The sequence below is a fragment of the Silene latifolia genome, chromosome Y (assembly GCF_048544455.1).
Source record: "Silene latifolia isolate original U9 population chromosome Y, ASM4854445v1, whole genome shotgun sequence".
In the NCBI taxonomy this organism is placed as follows: domain Eukaryota; kingdom Viridiplantae; phylum Streptophyta; class Magnoliopsida; order Caryophyllales; family Caryophyllaceae; genus Silene; species Silene latifolia.
The window spans coordinates 18,256,969-18,272,604 of NC_133538.1; the positions used below are offsets into that span (position 1 = coordinate 18,256,969).

At 46.9% G+C, this 15,636-nt stretch overlaps 1 protein-coding gene across 1 annotated transcript in view; it reads left to right on the forward strand.

The window, feature by feature from the left end:
- Window positions 1-174, forward strand: part of LOC141627677 (uncharacterized) — a 2,192-nt gene extending 2,018 nt beyond the window's left edge. The window contains exon 4 of the mRNA XM_074440906.1: window positions 1-174. This exon is cut by the window's left edge and continues 71 nt beyond it. Coding sequence (XP_074297007.1) covers window positions 1-28 — 28 coding nt within the window. The 3' untranslated portion in view covers window positions 29-174.
- Window positions 175-15,636: the final 15,462 nt, after the last annotated feature.

Here is a 15,636-nt window from a genome sequence, read left to right on the forward strand (position 1 = left end):
AATATGGGCTGTAGATAATGAGGGCTGAGATGAGGACCACAGGTGAACAAGCTATCTGTACATCATACATACATACATACATACGGAACGATAGTCGTTTATTGAGCAGCAGGCCATTTCTTGATTGTATTGACGATTGATGAACAACCAATATAGTCAGTAGTTAAACAAGCATACGTTTGTGTAAATCAAATTTGAGCGGCAGCGAAAATAATCGTGGCAACATTGATCATTATTAGGATCGCACTTTGAGTGCAATCCCAAATAAGTCAGAGGGCGGGTACCCGTATAGATATCAAGCATAATATCAAAGAGTGGAATCATTGGTTTACGAATAACGGAGGCGGGTTCAGGGGTCATGGCTAGCACCACCAAAGTGAGGATAGCCACCACACTTACCACCTTCATATTCTTCTTCTCCATTATTATACAGTATCTTAGGGTATTTAGTAGTATTATATTATATAGCTTGATTGATTATTATGATTTTAATGTGCGCAAATGGCTAAATACTTCTCTTGATATCGATCAGGAATGAGGCAGCACTGCTCTTCACATTAATCTCCGTGCTACTGGTGGGAACAAGATAAAACCTCCTGGTCCTGCGGCCCAGACAGCACTTCGAGCCCTTGCTCTTTCTGGAAAGAAGATTAGACGCATAGGTAATTTTGACCGACAAGAGCAGGCTCGATCCACAGTCAGAGATTTTTCAACCATATTATCCCGGGCAAGAATAACAGCACCTTAACCATTGTTGACAATGGTGTCGGAATGGCCAAGATTGGTGAGTTATCTGATCTAGCACTATTCTTCTATACACTTATACTGATCTGATCTTAGAGGAGGGAAAATGGATCCCTCCAAATCCCCCCCTCCCCCCATTTCCCTCCTACTTCATTTCATTTCATATCCAAACAAGGGATTTTGTTTCCTTTCCCTTCCCTCTCCTCCCCTCCCTTTCCTTCCATCCAAACACACCTTTAGTGTTAAAATCAGCGATCTTATATTAATGTTAATCTAAATTCGCCTTATACGACTCTTTGTTCACATTAAAAAGCTCACCTTATGCCATGTCCAGGACCACAATATATTGATTTCATCTTGATATTTGGACTACCACTAACAATTGCTATACAATCATCATCTAATAGTATTGCATTTACACTGTCAGATTAACGGAACCATGACATGTGACCTATATAATTAGATAACGGTTTCAGTCTTCAATTCGTAATGGGTCATAAATACTGCATTTTGTTTTTAAGATTGATTTCACCCTTTCTGCTTTTGACAGTTTTCTGCCTCATGTCTCATGTCATATTCCATTTGGACAAAGACTCACTATTCTTGGGTTTGGGATAAGATTGAATAATGCAAAATGGCCATCTAAAACTCTAACTCTCCTGAATCGTGAATTTGTGTCAGTGCATTTTATGACACAATTTTGTATGGCTGTTTTTAGCACATAGGTAAGGTTGCACACATCTGCCCCCCTTACCCTGCCGGAAGTGGGAGCTATTGAGGCATGTTATCATTGTTATTGTTGTTGATATCTCATGTTAACGGGAGCTTTTGACTGCCTCACATATATACATACAACTTTTTGAAATGAAGCAGTGTCACAGAAAGTATTGTGTGAGACTGTGAGCCCGTCTCATATGAGAATTTGTGTATTAACATATGTGGGTGATGGATTATTGTGCATAGTGAACCTCATTCATATTGTTTTCTTATGAATAGCTAAGGCTGTTGGAGTAAAGCACATTGTGGTGGTGGGATCAATGGGAGGCACAAATGTCAATCATCCTCTGAACAACCTAGCTAATGGAAATATATTGGTAAATTCTCTCTGGGTTTCAGTTTTGTTTTCTTAAATTGCTCTTCTTATGAAGCTTCATGCCGGGCTACTCCGAATTATTGTGTATAAGGCTTTGTTAGTGATGCTGTTTTAATAAACTAGAGTACAGAACTAATGATCTGGTCCTAATTGAGATTCTCCGTGAAAGCGGAAGGAGATACTGTCTAAGTTTATTTTCTAGCGCAATTTATCTTTGTATATTTGCTGCTTACTCGGATCTCCTCTACTTTATGTTTGGTCATGAACTGATCATTTTCTGCAAATTCACATCTAAACTCTGGACAAAAATGTGGAGCTTGCTGGGAGAATATGGATGGAACAGTTCAGTGGGTACATATAATTCTAAGTGGTTCAATGATTTAGAGACTTGATATATGTTTGGAAAGGCTATTTATCGGAAAGGCTATTCCTTTGATTCGAGGTTAGTAGTTCTCATGCTTTTCTTTGTTGATTATTGTTTGAGGTTAGTGACAAAGATTGCTTATTTGTTGATTTTTGTTTCTTAATTTTGTTGTCACGAAACCAAAAAACACTTAAAAGGGTTAAATCAATCTTCAAAACGAGATTAAAAAGGAGGTGATGTCTATGGCGGGTTCCTGGAAACTGTTGAAACCTGCATAGTGAACTTGAGAAAGGAAGATGAAATTTGATGAAGGGCTCATGAGCACCACCACTCAATGACTTCATTAGCGAAACTAGATTAGATTTACACTGGACCACGTTATAAATGCTTGCTTTGTGACGTGTGTATCAAAAACATGGGTCCTTGTGCATTTTGGTCCAACTGTCATCCAACGACAATAGCTGTAATTGTTAACAATTGATGGCTTTGTTCTATTGTGTTAATTGTGTTAAAGTGTTTCCTCAAGTGGGTAGGTTGCAGAACTTGATCTTGGGAGTTGGGAAGTGAGAATGAAGGAGAGTAAAGGAGCGGCAGGGGGTAGCATAATTGATGGCTTTATTGTATTGTGTTGAATTGTCGTTTTGTTTGGTGGTTTGAATGATTAAGAAGTTTGTCCTTGTCTATTTTATTTTGAGGTCATTTCTTAAAGTGGGCAAGTCGCAGAATTCGATCTTTGTGTTGAGAAGGGAGGATGAGGAGGGTTAGGGATGTTGATTTGCTATGATATAAGGATTGTTGATTTTGTTTTGTGGACTGATTGATGAGAAGCTTGTTGTTGCCCATTTTATATGAGGTGTTTTGTAACACCCCCATATACCAAGGAGCCTTAACAAGACCTTCCCTAGCATTTAAGGGCATTACCATCTCGGTTGCCCGAGGAAAGTAATCATCAAAAGTCGATAAAAGAACATTTATAATTATTTTACAAGTGATATAACCAAACTACTGATACAACTGATACAACTCATCAAACACTATGAAGACTACTCCTATCATGACTCGTGAAGACTCATCCCGCCAAGACTCCAGCTACCATTCAAGACATCACCTGCTAAGACTGACTCCTCACCATAAGGGATCACGGCAGACACAACATAAACAAACAAGAAACAATCACACAAGGTCAGCAACTGAGGCAAGGCACAACAACTATCCACATACTACACACGCAACCAAGCATACACACAAACCATAACCACTCCAGCCAATCATCGTCACCGACTGTCCACTGGACCAGCCCTGCCAGTGGGGGACCGCAACCGTTCCCACCTAAGACCCGCTCATCATACCGAGCGATAACCCTGTCCCATTAATGTGCACATCCCCTCTCGTGGCGGGTTTCACGGAGGGCGAAACTAGGGCGTGAAGCCACTCCCGCAAGTGACTCTACTCAGCCGAGGACGCACCTCGAGAACCACAGACAGTCAATCACAATCAGCTGCACAACAACCACCAACAAAACAGCACAACACCAACCGATTACCACAGTCAATCACAGCGACACTACAAGCAATACAATGACCGTCACACTAAACAACCAACAGAAACCTCGATCAAACACATGATATCAACCAAGCAAGCAACCCCTATACAAATCGCATAACAGCCTATTACTACCATCACAATCCTACAAAGAACAACAATGACAAAGATGATGATGACATACCTACGCATAGCATATCGGCGTTAAGACCGCTACCCGACTCAAGCAACTCATCCTCAAGGCACTAGCGTCCTCTAAAGCTCCCATGGAAGGAATTATGGTGAAGGGAAAGGAGGGAGGCGACATCTAGGTCTGAAGGAAGGAGGCGGAAATAATATGCGGTTTTATCAAAACACGATTATAAATCCCCGCGGTAAAGACGCTACTCGATCGAGTAACCAACTTAATCGATCGAGTGGCCCCTACTCGATCGAGTACCCAAGCTACTCGATCGAGTACCCAAGCTACTCGATCGAGTAGCCTCTACTCTATCGAGTACCACTCATCCCCGAAGCCTAACAAGCCACTAGGCATCTCTGGCACGCATTCTTAAAGGCTAACACCTGCCCCAAAGGTCGGTCAATGTTGGTCAACGAGTTCCTAAAAGGACGGGTATTACATGTTTCCCGAAGTGGGTAGGCTATAGAACTTGATCTTGGGGTTTGGAAGGGAGAATGAAGAAAGGTAGGGGTAGGAGTAGGGGTAGGGATGTTGAGATTCAGTGATGTTTGATCAATTTTACCAAAGCCTATATAATTTTTACTCATTTTCTGAAGTGGGTCAGTGTTAAGGTTTGATCTTTTGTCACCATGATATACGAGAATTTGGTTCGCAATATGCGTGAATTTGAGGGAATCAATTGACTTGGGGAAAAACTGCATACATGGAACCCCTGCCCGCAATTTGCAAGAGCTCTTTGAGCTAGGGGTGAAGCTTTGGAGTACATGATTACGTAATATTCTGTTCTTTTGAGGGGTAAAGATGAGACGGGGAAGCTTAATTCTGAGGGGTTTGAACACAGCTCGTGAAACATGAATACCACACTACTCAATGACTTTATTAGCTTAACTAGATAAAATCTGCACATGACCGCATTCTATATGATTTCTATGTGTGTATATAAAGTAGTATATGGTCTCTTTTGATTGCATTAAGATCCTCTTCATTTTGTTATAAGAAATGAATGATCTACTACCTCCAATAGAAGTATAAATGCAATAAAATACAACTTCCGTTATTTTATTGAATAAGTTGCGGACTTGGGGGTCCTTAGATGATGTATAACAGCAATTCTAGACAATTGAGAAGTATTGGACCATCAATATCATTGTAAGAAATGGAGAGGATCCTTACACGGTTTTATTAGTTTTGTTCTTGCCCGAGACAAAATTCAGACTGTTTCTTGACTGCGTTCATGCCAAGATTTCGTATCAAAATGAACAAGGTGGCAGGCGGGACTCTGGAGGGTCGGAATAAGTGAGGAATATCGTCAACGTGTACAATAAGACTAACTTTTGCATATGACTATTTTTTGGAAGAATTTCCGCATAGTGTAATGCAAGAACCTTCATATGTTTATTTTTTAACGCTTTTGTGCTTGCTTGTATGATTTTTTCATGTGTCATAAGACTGTCTTGTTGTGGATGACTGATATATTTCATTACTCCCTCTGCCATTGCATAGTTGCATCTCGGCTGGTTCTCGAACCGGGATAGCACAACTTTTATCTTGGTTATTGGTGACTTGGGATTGAACAAAGGAGGGGAAGGAAGTGTACTAACTTGTCACATACGATGAATCTTCTACCTTCTTTTTGACATTTTTACCCATTTGATGATTTGGGTTTCTATAAAATTTGTGCGGGGGGATCGAAAAGTGATGAGAATGCTAATTTAGCTTATTTGATAAATGTAGCTGTCTCGCTTATTTTTCTGTTTTGTGCATGAATGGCTTCTAATTTTTGAGTTTGTCTTTTTAAGGTATATGGCGACAGTAATAATGGATAGCACAAAGGTTGTGGTATTGGATATAAGGTTTCCAACATTGCCCGTGGTGGAGTTGCAGAGGCATCAAGCGAGTGTCAACACAATTGCATGAGCTCCACATAGTAGTTGTCATATATGTACCGCTGTGGATGATTCCCAGGCACTGATATGGGATATGGGACTTGAGTTCTATGGGTCAGCCTGTTGAGGGCGGGTTAGACCCAATATTGGCATATACGACAGGAGCAGAGATAGAGCAGCTTCAGTGGTCGTCATCGTAGCAGATTGGGTCGCCATTGCTTTCAGTAATAAGCTTCAGATTTTTAGGGAATGATTCAAAGTTCACGGGGTTAGTAACTTTGAGCTTTATATGCCTTTTCTTGGATTGTAATGTCGTTTATGATTTGGATAGTATTGCAACTGTAATTGAGTAGGTTTGTTAATCAGTGGACTATATTAATGTGGAGACTGAATCTGGCCAATCTTTAAAAACACGAAACTTGTGGCTGGTTCTTTCTCGTGTGTGCTTTGTGCTTGTAATATTGTGAACTAATCGAGACAATTAGCTTGTGATTGTGACATATATATAGATATATGGCATGGATTTTCTGTCTCATTCAAGTTAATCGTAATTTAAGTTGTCAGCCTGCTGTGTTAGCATTTGTTCTTGTTCCGGGTGTAATTCCGGAGCAGGATTGTGACCACTTGGGCTTGTAGAATGATGTCGTTGCTTGTCTCTTCCTTTCACTCTCTCCTGTAAAGATGAACAAACTGAGGGCTCGGCTTGGTTCCGAGCGTACTCACTCCGACGCTCAAGTCAGTAAACTTAGAGAGATAAGTTGTATGTTAATTTGGCAAAGTATATTGTAGAGAGATAAGGGAGTTTATACCAGATATTTCAGTCAGTTTCTCAATGAGAGATGATGAGTATTTATAGACTTTCACCTTTTATCACGTAGTGGCCAAGAGGCCAAGTGGCATAGCAAGTGGAAAGACTGTCTTACCCTCGGCCGAGGGACCCATGACAGGCCGGCAGGCCTGGTTCACTCCATGCCGAGGGGACTAGATGTGAGTACGCGGATATGCTTCTCGGCCGGCTAGTTGCCTAGCCGAGACCCAAGTGACAGGCCGACAGACTTCGTCGGTTAGGTCGCTTTTTCTTTGACTTGTTGTCTTTTGGCTTTGACCTTGGTCAATATGTTGACTCGGTCAGCGGGTGCAGAATATGCCCCATCAATTTGCCCCCAGCGTAGTCTATGCCGTGGTATGGACCTTCGATGCGTGTTGAGCGTATTCTGCGCATGTCGACCTTCTTCCTCGGCTTGGTTCTGTTCAGGCCGTACCATATCCCCCTCCACATGGTTGTGTAATGGACATCGAATGTGGAAAAGAAAATGGCGCTGGCCGAGACTAAGGTTGAGAGTCTTTGTGAGCTTTTGATTGCCCCGGCCGTCTTTGCAAGCTTGGTTGATCAGCTGGCCGTTGGCAAGTAGATACCAAGGAGCGTGTCGAAGAAGATTGGTCACTGTATGTCGATTGACATTCCGTGGCTGCATGCTTGACACGTGGCCTGGTGCTAATTGGTGGACGCTTCATGGGCTTTGCTCCGATTGGTCCACTGAATGGGCTTTGCTCTATAAATAGAGCAGTATGCCCCTCATTTTGACCTGCAAACTTCTTTTTCTCAAAAAAAAAATTCCTCTTTCTAGTTTTTGAAGCGTTTTCTCTCTCTAATTTTCGAAGCGTTACTCGGCGTAACACTTTCTTTCAAGGTAAACAAACAAATTCTTCCCCAACTTTTATTTGTTAATTAATTGTTGTCACTATGTCTGCTGTTGATGCTCTGCCTAGTACCTCAACTCCAGGGGGCGAACCGCCGCGTCCTGATGAACAGGAGCCACTGGTTGTCACCCCGGTAGGGTTCGGGGGTCGCAAGTCGCCTTCTCCTGAAATTGATGAGAAATTTTTGGAGGATTTTGATGATTATGAAAAGACCCAATCTGACTCAGAGAGGCCGCATTACTTGTGGCACGGCGAAGCCTGCTCGATTAAACCCGATCGTGTTTGGACGAACAAGTTCGCTAGTGTCTCCGTGCGTGAACTTTTTGAAGACCATTACTCCTTCGGCAGGGGGTATAGAATTATTGTCCCTAAGGGTGATCAGGCAGTCTGTTGCTCTCCCGAAGGTTGTATCGGCGTGTATATTAGACATCTGGAGTACGGGCTCCGATTTCCTCTTAATGAACACGTCGCGGCCATAATCAAAGCCATGAATGTCGCCGTGGCACAACTGCATCCGTTGGCCATTAGGACGATTATTCGCTTCGTATGGTTTTGTCTTTTTAAAGGGGAGGCCCCAACGGTGAACCTTTTCCGCCGGCTCCACCATCTTCGGCAGTCTACCCTAGGCGGCACAGGGTGGTACAACGTGCAGACCGAGCCGGGTTACGTGACCATCTCCAAGCTGACATACTGCAAATACTGGAAGGGGCGGTGGGTATATGTCGAGGTTCCGGAGGACTATCCACTGCCCCAGTCCTTCCAGCGCCGCGTCAATTTGCGGTGTGAGAGCCAGGGGAGCATGAAAGATATGTCTCCCGTAATAAGATTAAGATGGACGCCAAGAAGGTCTATCTTAAGGACGACGAAGTGCGGGCAATGAGCCTGTTCGAGGCTGAGAGGGATGGCACGCCGAAGGGATGGATGCCTCCGACGCAGATCGTCCTTCAAGACGAGCCGCTTTGTCACGTCGGCCTCATACCGGCCCTCAGCCAGGGTGAGTGGGGTCGGTATGAGGCTCTCCTTTGCTTTTATGCTTCTGTATTTGAGCCTTGGTTTACTTCTTTTGCTTAACTGTTGACCTTGTTTCTTGCAGATCGATTTGGCCGGGATCTCTCTGTCTCCATCCTAAACAAGTTGGGACTTGACCAGGACGGGAGAGTTGTTGAGCTGCACCCTAAGGCCGCGCCGCGTGATCGCAGACAGGTCCCGCACGAACTCATGGAGCAGGCGTTGAAGGCAATGGATGTGGGGGCGACTCAAGCAGAGATTGGCGGTAACGTGCCGCGCCGGAAACCAAAAACGTCTACGGCGGCTACGACGTCAACTCCAACTCGATCTCCAATCCCCGTAGTCCAAAAGGATAAGGTGGTCGTCAATGTTGACGAGGACGTCACCATTCTGGAGGGTCCTCCTCCCTCTGGTAAGAGGAAAGAAACATCGCCGCGCTCTTTCCGTTATTCCGAGGCGGGGAGAGAGGTGGGGTCGCCGCCCTCAATCCAAGAAGGCCAGAATGGTACGGATCTAACCCATGGCTCGGATTTAGGTGTTCCTTATGCATTCCTCGATGACAAAGCTTTCGATATGTCGATGAATGTTGACATTGACGCTTTGTCCTGGTTTTTATAGATCACCGTCGCCACCGTTGTTCTCACCGAACGGCAATTGGAGAAGCGACTGTGCGGACGGACGACAAAAATGCCGCCGCCGACTCCTCGTCCGAGAAGGTTTCCTCCGTTCGCTCGGGGCGGACGGCATAAGGTTGGCCAAAAGGTCGGTGAAGTGGGTTGAACTAGCGACTCATCTTATCGAGCAAGAAAAGCTCGTGGCTCAAACCGCGCCCCTACGTTCGAACGACTTAGGCTTGAGCTTGCCGCTGCTAGGAAGGAGGCCGAGAGGACGAAGAAGGACTTCCTGGCCACCATGAAGGACTTACTCGCTGAGCGAAAGATTAAGGAGGACGCTGAGAAGGTGGTCCCGGCCGAGAGAGCTAAGGTTAGTCTGCGTTGGGCCGATGCCGCTAAGTTGCGGGAGGAGAGAAACAAGCTTGAGGGTGGTTATAAGGCCATGGTTGAGCAGAGGGAAAGATGGAAGTCCCTGCATTTGGCCGAGGCGAAGGAGCATAAGGGCACAAAGGCTATCCTTGCTCAGAGGGAGAAGGATATTGAGATGCTTAAAACCATCATCCCTGAAATGTGTGCCCTGCACGGGACCAAGTCAAGATGCTACCAGGATGCGATTAAAGAGCTCCTTCCCGAAGGCACCTTCCCGTGGCAAGATTTTGACAAAGCCTGGATGAGAAGGCGGCCGTGCTGCGGAGGCCAAGGCCGCGGCCGAGGCGAAGGCCGCCGGAAGCCGCGGTCAAGGCGGCCCATGATGATAAGGTGAAGGAGGCTAGAGTGGAGGTCGAGAGGGTAAAGGCAAGTGAAATCGCCAAGTCGTCCTTCTCTGGCCGCCCACGTTGGTGATGCCGCTCATCTGCTGCTGCCGGTGGCGAGCAAAGAACAAGCATAGGGAGACGGCGGTCGTCACCGATTCACCCGGCCCTTCGGACACTTCACTGTTCGGGGCCAACTATTGAGCCTTTCCTCCCCGCCATCCTTTTGGCGCTTCATGTCTTAATGTTGTAATCTTTTGTTGTTCCTTCTTTTTTGTTAAACTTTGGTAGGTTGTGTTTAGGCTATCCCTATGGGGACGGCCGTCGACTTGATTTTGTCTCACTTGTAAACATTTTTAATAAAGTTTGTTTATTTGCCCTCGGCTTGGCCGAGTCTTTGATCTCATCCTCCATTCAGTTGTCTTCTTACGTTTTTTTTAAAACATATTGAGCGCTTTTTCGTTTTACCTTCGGCTTGGCCGAGGCAGTTAGATTGCGTATCTCAACTGTACTTAAACGTTTTTAGCATATTGGTCGTGTCCTTTGCTGCACCTGAACAGGCCGAGGTAGCAAGGTTCACGTTTCCCAATTTGCTTAGCAACATGTTGGCATGTCGGTCGCTTCCTCCTCCACTCCCGGCTTTGGCCGAGGCGGTCAGATTTGCGCTTCCCAACTGCTGTTGTAAACATGTTAGCATATCGGTCGTTTCCCCGTCACTCCCGGCTTTGGCCGAGGCAATCGAGGTTACGGATCGACTGCATTCGTATTTATAGACATATTGATCGCTTCCTCTGCCACTCCCGGATTGGCCGGGGCAGTCAGATTTGCGTTTCTCAACTGTACTTATACGTTAAGCATGTTGGTCGCTTTCGCGAGTATCAACTGCATTTGTAGTGACTGCCCGGCTTTGGCCGTTGCGTCTACTAGTGACTGTCTGGCTTTGGCCGTGGCGTTTACTTTGGTACGACTACGGAGGGGACAAGCATTTCGATAGAAAACTTGGATCACTCTTCATAAGATATAATCACGCGTTGGGGTGCCCACAACGGTCTCGGACACCTCCGCCGCTATACGAAATACTTCCTAAGGTTGTCTGTGTTCCAGTGGCTTATTAGAGGCACACCCTCCATGTGTCACGTCACCCAGATATCCCCCCTCATTTCTTCAACCACCCTGTAGGGTCCCTCCCAGTTGGCCGTCATTTTACCATGGATGTTTCCTTTGTTGGTCGCGGCCGACTTTCTCAGGACTAGATCTCCTACTCTTAAGTCCCTTTTGTGGACCCTACGGTTGTATGCTCTTCTCATTTGGTTTTGATATACTGCCAAGTTGAGCCGTGCCGTATCTCGACTTTCTTCGACCAGGTCTAGGGAGGCTCTCGGCCTTCTTCATTTTCGGTCAAGGGTTAAAGGTTTGCGTTAAATGCCGGCACCGCCGCTTCAATTAGCGGACGGCCTCGGACCCATAGACTAGGTGGAATGGACTGCGCCTGTTGCTTCTTTCTCCGTGGTTCGAAGGGACCACAGGACGCCGGGTAGTTCATCAGCCCATCTTCCCTTTAGATCTTCAACCTTCTTCTTCAACCCGTTTAGTATTGTTTTATTAGCTGCCTCCGCCTGCCCGTTGCTCTGAGGGTGGCAGACGGAGGAGTATGCAAATTTGATACCAAGCTCTTCCAACCAATTCATTACTATGTCGCTCCAAAACACTCGGCCGTGGTCAAATACGATGACTTGGGGCAACCCAAAACGAGTTATGATCTCCCAAATCACCTTTCTTACGGCCGTCGTGGTCTTGGCAGGTACCGCGACAGCCTCGACCCATTTGGTGAAGTAGTCAACGGCGACAATCAGGTACTTCCTTCCTCCGGAGGCCGTCGGAAATGGTCCTAATAAATCCATCCTCCACTGTGCAAATGGTAGGGGACTAAGTACTGGTTGCAGGTCTCGGGAAGGTGCATGTATTACCGGAGCATGCATCTGACAATTCTTGCACTTCTTGGTTTTTGTCCTGGAATCTTTCAGCATGGTAGGCCAGAAGTAGCCAGCTCGGAGAGCTTTGTGGGCTAGCGTTCTCGCCCCCATGTGATGTCCAGATGTCTTCGTGAATCTCTGTCAGTATAAGCTCCGCGTCGGCTGGGCCGACACATTTCAAGAGTGGTCTTATTACGGACCTTCTGTACAATTTTCCTTCGAACACTAAGTACCTTGCAGCGATCCTTTTTATCTTCTAAGACAGACTGCGGTCCTCCGGCAACTCTTTTGTCAGCTTGTATTTCATTATCGGAGTCATCCACGTCGTCTCGGCTTCGATGTCGCCCACCATGCCGACGGTCTCAGTGATGCTTTTAGCATTTCTCGATATCCACCAAAGACGGTTCGACCGACATTTTTGATGCTTGAACTGGCAAGTTTTGAGAGAGCGTCGGCTCGGTTATTCTCAGACCTGGGGATGCACTGTATTTGGAAAGATTTCAATTTTGAGGTGTCAGCTTTTACCCTCTCCAGGTACCTTACCATCCCATCGTCTCGAGTCTCATACTCTACTCTGATTTGATTAGTCACTAAGAGCGAGTCTGTTTTTAACACAATATGCTCCGCCCCGGCAGCTCTAGCTAACTCGACTCCAGTTATCACCGCCTCATATTCGGATTCGTTATTTGAGGCCGAGAAGGTAAACTTCACGGCGTACTCAAACTCGTCTTCGTTAGGGCTGATGATAAGGATGCCGGCTCCTGAGCTGTTCGTCGTGGAGGATCCGTCGGTATACACTTCCCACAAGCCGGGATGTGATTCTTCTTGATACGTGCACTAGGCCAGGAAGTCTGCAAGCGCTTGCCCCTTTATCGAGGGCATCGACTTGTATTGAATGCCAAAGCCGGAGAGCTCCACTGCCCATTTGATAAGTCTGCCGGATTTTTCGAATTTTTCTAATGCTTTCTCCAATGGCTGGTCGGTTAAGACCGTCACGCGTCGAAGTAGGGTTTTAGCTTCCTTGCGGCAACGACGACGGCGAGGGCTGCCTTTTCGATTAGTGGGTAATTTCTTTTCGGCGGCCAGCAAATGTATGGGCGATAAAGTATATTGGGTATTGCGCTTATTTTTTCCCCGACGATTACGGCATTGACCGTGGCGAGGTAATCGCTAAGTATAGATATAGCGTCTCCCCAGTCGGCACGGACGAGGCGCGGTGTCGAGAAGGTGGGCTTTCGGTAGCCCAAAGCCGTGCTCTGTTCCTCCCCGCTAAAGTCTTTATTCCCTTTCAAAGACTTGAAAGAAAGGAGTGCTCTTGTCGGCCGACCGAGAGATGAAGCGGGCGAGAGCCGCCATCCTTCCGGTCAGCATCATAACCTCTTTTCGATTTCTCGGCTCCGGTAGGTCTAGTATTGCTTGGACTTTCTCCGGATTGGCATCAATTCCCCTGGCGCTGACAAGCACGCCGAGGAACTTGCCGGCCCGGACACCGAAGTTGCACTTCTTTGGGTTAAGTTTCATTTTATATTTCCTTAGTGAACAAAATGTCTCGCTCAAATCGGCTAAGTGCTCGCTGTCAGACTTGCTTTTTACAATAGCATCGTCGACGTAAGCCTCGATGTTTCACCCTTTTTGATTTTGGAACACTTTGTCCACCAACCTAGTGTAAGTTGCGCCAGCGTTCTTCAAACCGAACGGCATCATTTTATACATGAATGTGTCGTGAATGGTGATGAATGCGCACTTAGGCATGTCTTCCTCGGCCATGAATACCTGATGATACCCTGAGAAGGCGTCTAGCAGGCTTAGCATAGTGTAGCCTGCCGTGGCGTCAATTAAACTATCTATTCGAGGCAAGGGATAACAATCTTTAGGGCACGCTTTATTAAGATTGGTAAAATCAACACACATCCTCCACGCCCCTGACGACTTCCTCACCATTACAACATTTGCTAGCCACTCAGGGTAAGTACAAGGCATGATAAAGTCCGCCGCTAGTAATTTGTCTACTTCAGCTTTGATGGCCTCATCCTTCTCGGCCGAGGAGTTCCTCATCTTCTGCTTGATCGGCCGAGCGGTGGAGAGTACGTTCAGCTTGTGAACGATCACCTCCCGGCTCACGCCTGTCATCTCGGCGGAGTATGCGAAGACATCTTTGTTCTTCCTCAGCAGGTCTAGGAGATCAGCTCTGAATTTTGGCTCCAGGTCGACACCGACAGTTACGGTGCGCTCTGGGTCAATTTCCACTTCCTCGGTCTCGGCTCCTTCGACCATGCCGACGTTAGTGTTTATCGGATCGCCCTCCTGCTGGAAGGATGGGCTCTTCCCTTTCTCCGACTTTTTCGCCACTTTGAGGGATTGCATGTTGCACCCCCTGGCAGACACTTGGATGATGACTATTTCATCTTTTTCGTCCTTTGAGACGAGCTTTTGTGCTTCCCCCCGGTCCGAGACGTACATCAGTGTCAGGGCCCGGTTGGACATCACTGCATCGGCCTCGCTCAAAGTGACCCGGCCTATGAGAACATTGTAGGCAGACGAACCATCGATAACCACGAACTCAGATAGAATATTTTTAGCCGCATCCGCTTGGCCGAACATCACCGGCGACTGATTGACCCCAGGGTACCAGGCCTACCCGAGAAAGTCGTATAGCGGGTTAGTGCGGGGCTCGGTCTCCAATCTTCGACCGAGATTAAGAAAGCACTCCCGAACATGATGTTCGTGTAGGCGCCGTGTCAATCGTGGCACCTTTTGACCAAGTGGTTGGCTATATCTAGGTGGACTACGAGCGGGTCGCTGTGCGGGGCGACGACTCCTTCGTAGTCCTTCTTTCCGATGGTTATATCGGGGATGGTGGAAGCGGGGATCGCTGTTTTAGGCACAAAGTTGATGGCTTGATATAACTCATTTAGGTGTCGTTTGTGCCCATTAGCTGACCCACCGTTCTCGTTTCCCCCGATGACAACCTGGATCACTCCCATCCGTTGGAATACTGATTTTCTATTCGCCCCGTCGGCGCTTGTTCCCGGGCCTCCAGCTACATACTTACTGAGGCTCTCCTTTCGGATTAGCTCGTCGATGGCGTTCCTTAGATGTAGACAGTTGTCAATTTTGTGGCCGGTGTGGCCGTGGTATTCGCAAAACTGGCTTGCGTCACCGTCCCCCCTCGCCTTGGGGGCCTTGCCCACTTCTGTCCCTCATTTTTGCTTAGGGTAAAGACCTCGGCTGGAGAGGCGACTAGGGGGGTGAGACTACTGTACCGCTTCTGGTTGTATGGTCCCGAACTCCCCCCGGCGCCCGCCGAGTGCTGTTTCCTATTAAATCTCTCAGGCCGTGACCTATTCCCGTCACGGCGACTTTCATCTACGTTGTCCCGGCGGCTCTTCCTCTCCGGGTGCCCAGCTTCACTGTGGCCTACCCAGGTTTTGTGATAGTCCTTTACCTTTACGGCTCGGTCGGCCATCTTTCTGGCGGAGTCTAGGTTGAGGTCTTCGCACTTGATCAGCTCGTTTTTGAACTCGCCTTTCGGGAGGCCTTTCATCGCCGCGAAGGCCGCCAGTTCGATGTTCACTCACGGATCCGCTGAACCTTAGCGTCGAATCTTTTCACGTAGCTTCGGAGGGACTCGTCCTCCCCCTGTCGGATAGTTAGGAGATCTGATGTTTCCACGGCCCTTCTCTTGTTGCAAGCATACTGGGCTATGAAATTGTCTCTTAGGTCGGCATAACAGTATACCGAACCATTAGGTAGCCCCTTGTACCAACTCGAGCCATCC